The sequence below is a fragment of the Perkinsus marinus genome (genome assembly GCF_000006405.1).
Source record: "Perkinsus marinus ATCC 50983 genomic scaffold scf_1104296956218, whole genome shotgun sequence".
NCBI lineage: Eukaryota > Perkinsozoa > Perkinsida > Perkinsidae > Perkinsus > Perkinsus marinus.
Genome location: NW_003207555.1, coordinates 1 through 1030, shown reverse-complemented (window position 1 = coordinate 1030; position 1030 = coordinate 1). Strand labels below are relative to the sequence as shown.

Sequence of the window (1030 nt, the reverse complement as noted above, 5' to 3'; positions counted from 1 at the left end):
TAAGAGGTGTAGATGATGAGCATCCATGCCTCTGTGCCCATTGAAACCAGTACACCACGTCTGTGTTTTGAGTCATGAAAACGCGTATACGATGGTATACACATACCCCAGCGTTGCACTTTGTCGTGTCCACCTGCTGAATAGCGGTGCTACTAATGAGAATCTATACTTCTACTTCCTACCGTGCAACGCCTTTATTAGTCTGCAAGCCTAGAGTCGTTTTTTGAGGTGAGTTATTGCCTTGTTTTACTGTATCAACGCTACACTAACGATATTGGTAATAGGATTATCACATCATCATTAATCATGAAGGTCATTTTCGTATTGATATTAGTATTGATATTAAAGGAAAGTTAAACACAGTGGTACTGCTACCACTCCAATGACAATAGTGAGCCCAAAACCTAGACGAGCGAAATCGGAAAAGTCGTAGCCAGCAGCTGCGTAGACCATCAAATTAGTTTGATAAGAAATTGGTGTTAAAAACTGGCAACCAGCGCCGACCATGAGTGGCCCTAAGCACTGATGGACCGGGAGAGCCATCTCATTAGCCACTGACACACAGACGGGGAATAGGAGGATGACCACGGCTGTTGCATGGAAGACTACTCCTAGCAGGCAGGTGGCGATGAAAATGGCCGATAGCATGCCGATGCTTCCCAGGGGGTCCATTAAGGTAACCAACCCCTGAGCTAGCACAGTAGCGACGTTAGTGATGGAAATGGCCTTGCCGAGCCCGAAGGCTCCAACGATGGTGAGGACAGTACGAAGGTTAACCGCAGCTAATGCGGTAGTGAGGGGAATACAACCAGTGAGGATGAGAGCGAAAACTGCCGACATCGATGCTTGCAGTAAAGGCAGACTGTTGGTCGCCACGAAGAGAATCATCGTGAGGACGATACCACCACTGAGCCACATACGATTCCGGCGTTGCTTTCGCACGATCGGGTCGACGACGATGTTGGTATCATCAGCAACAAGGCGGCGAACCACAGCGAAGTGGCCACTGCTACCATGCTGCTCCTCGAAC

General features: G+C 48.5%; 1 protein-coding gene across 1 annotated transcript; it reads right to left on the bottom strand.

Moving 5' to 3' along the window:
• Positions 1-342: 342 nt before the first annotated feature.
• On the bottom strand, positions 343-918 carry Pmar_PMAR013595 (sodium/sulfate transporter, putative; the record flags this gene model as incomplete). Its single annotated transcript, XM_002775257.1, has 1 exon — positions 343-918. The coding sequence occupies one exon, from the start codon at positions 916-918 to the stop codon at positions 343-345; it is 576 nt and encodes a 191-aa protein (XP_002775303.1).
• Between the last annotated feature and the right edge of the window lie 112 nt (positions 919-1030).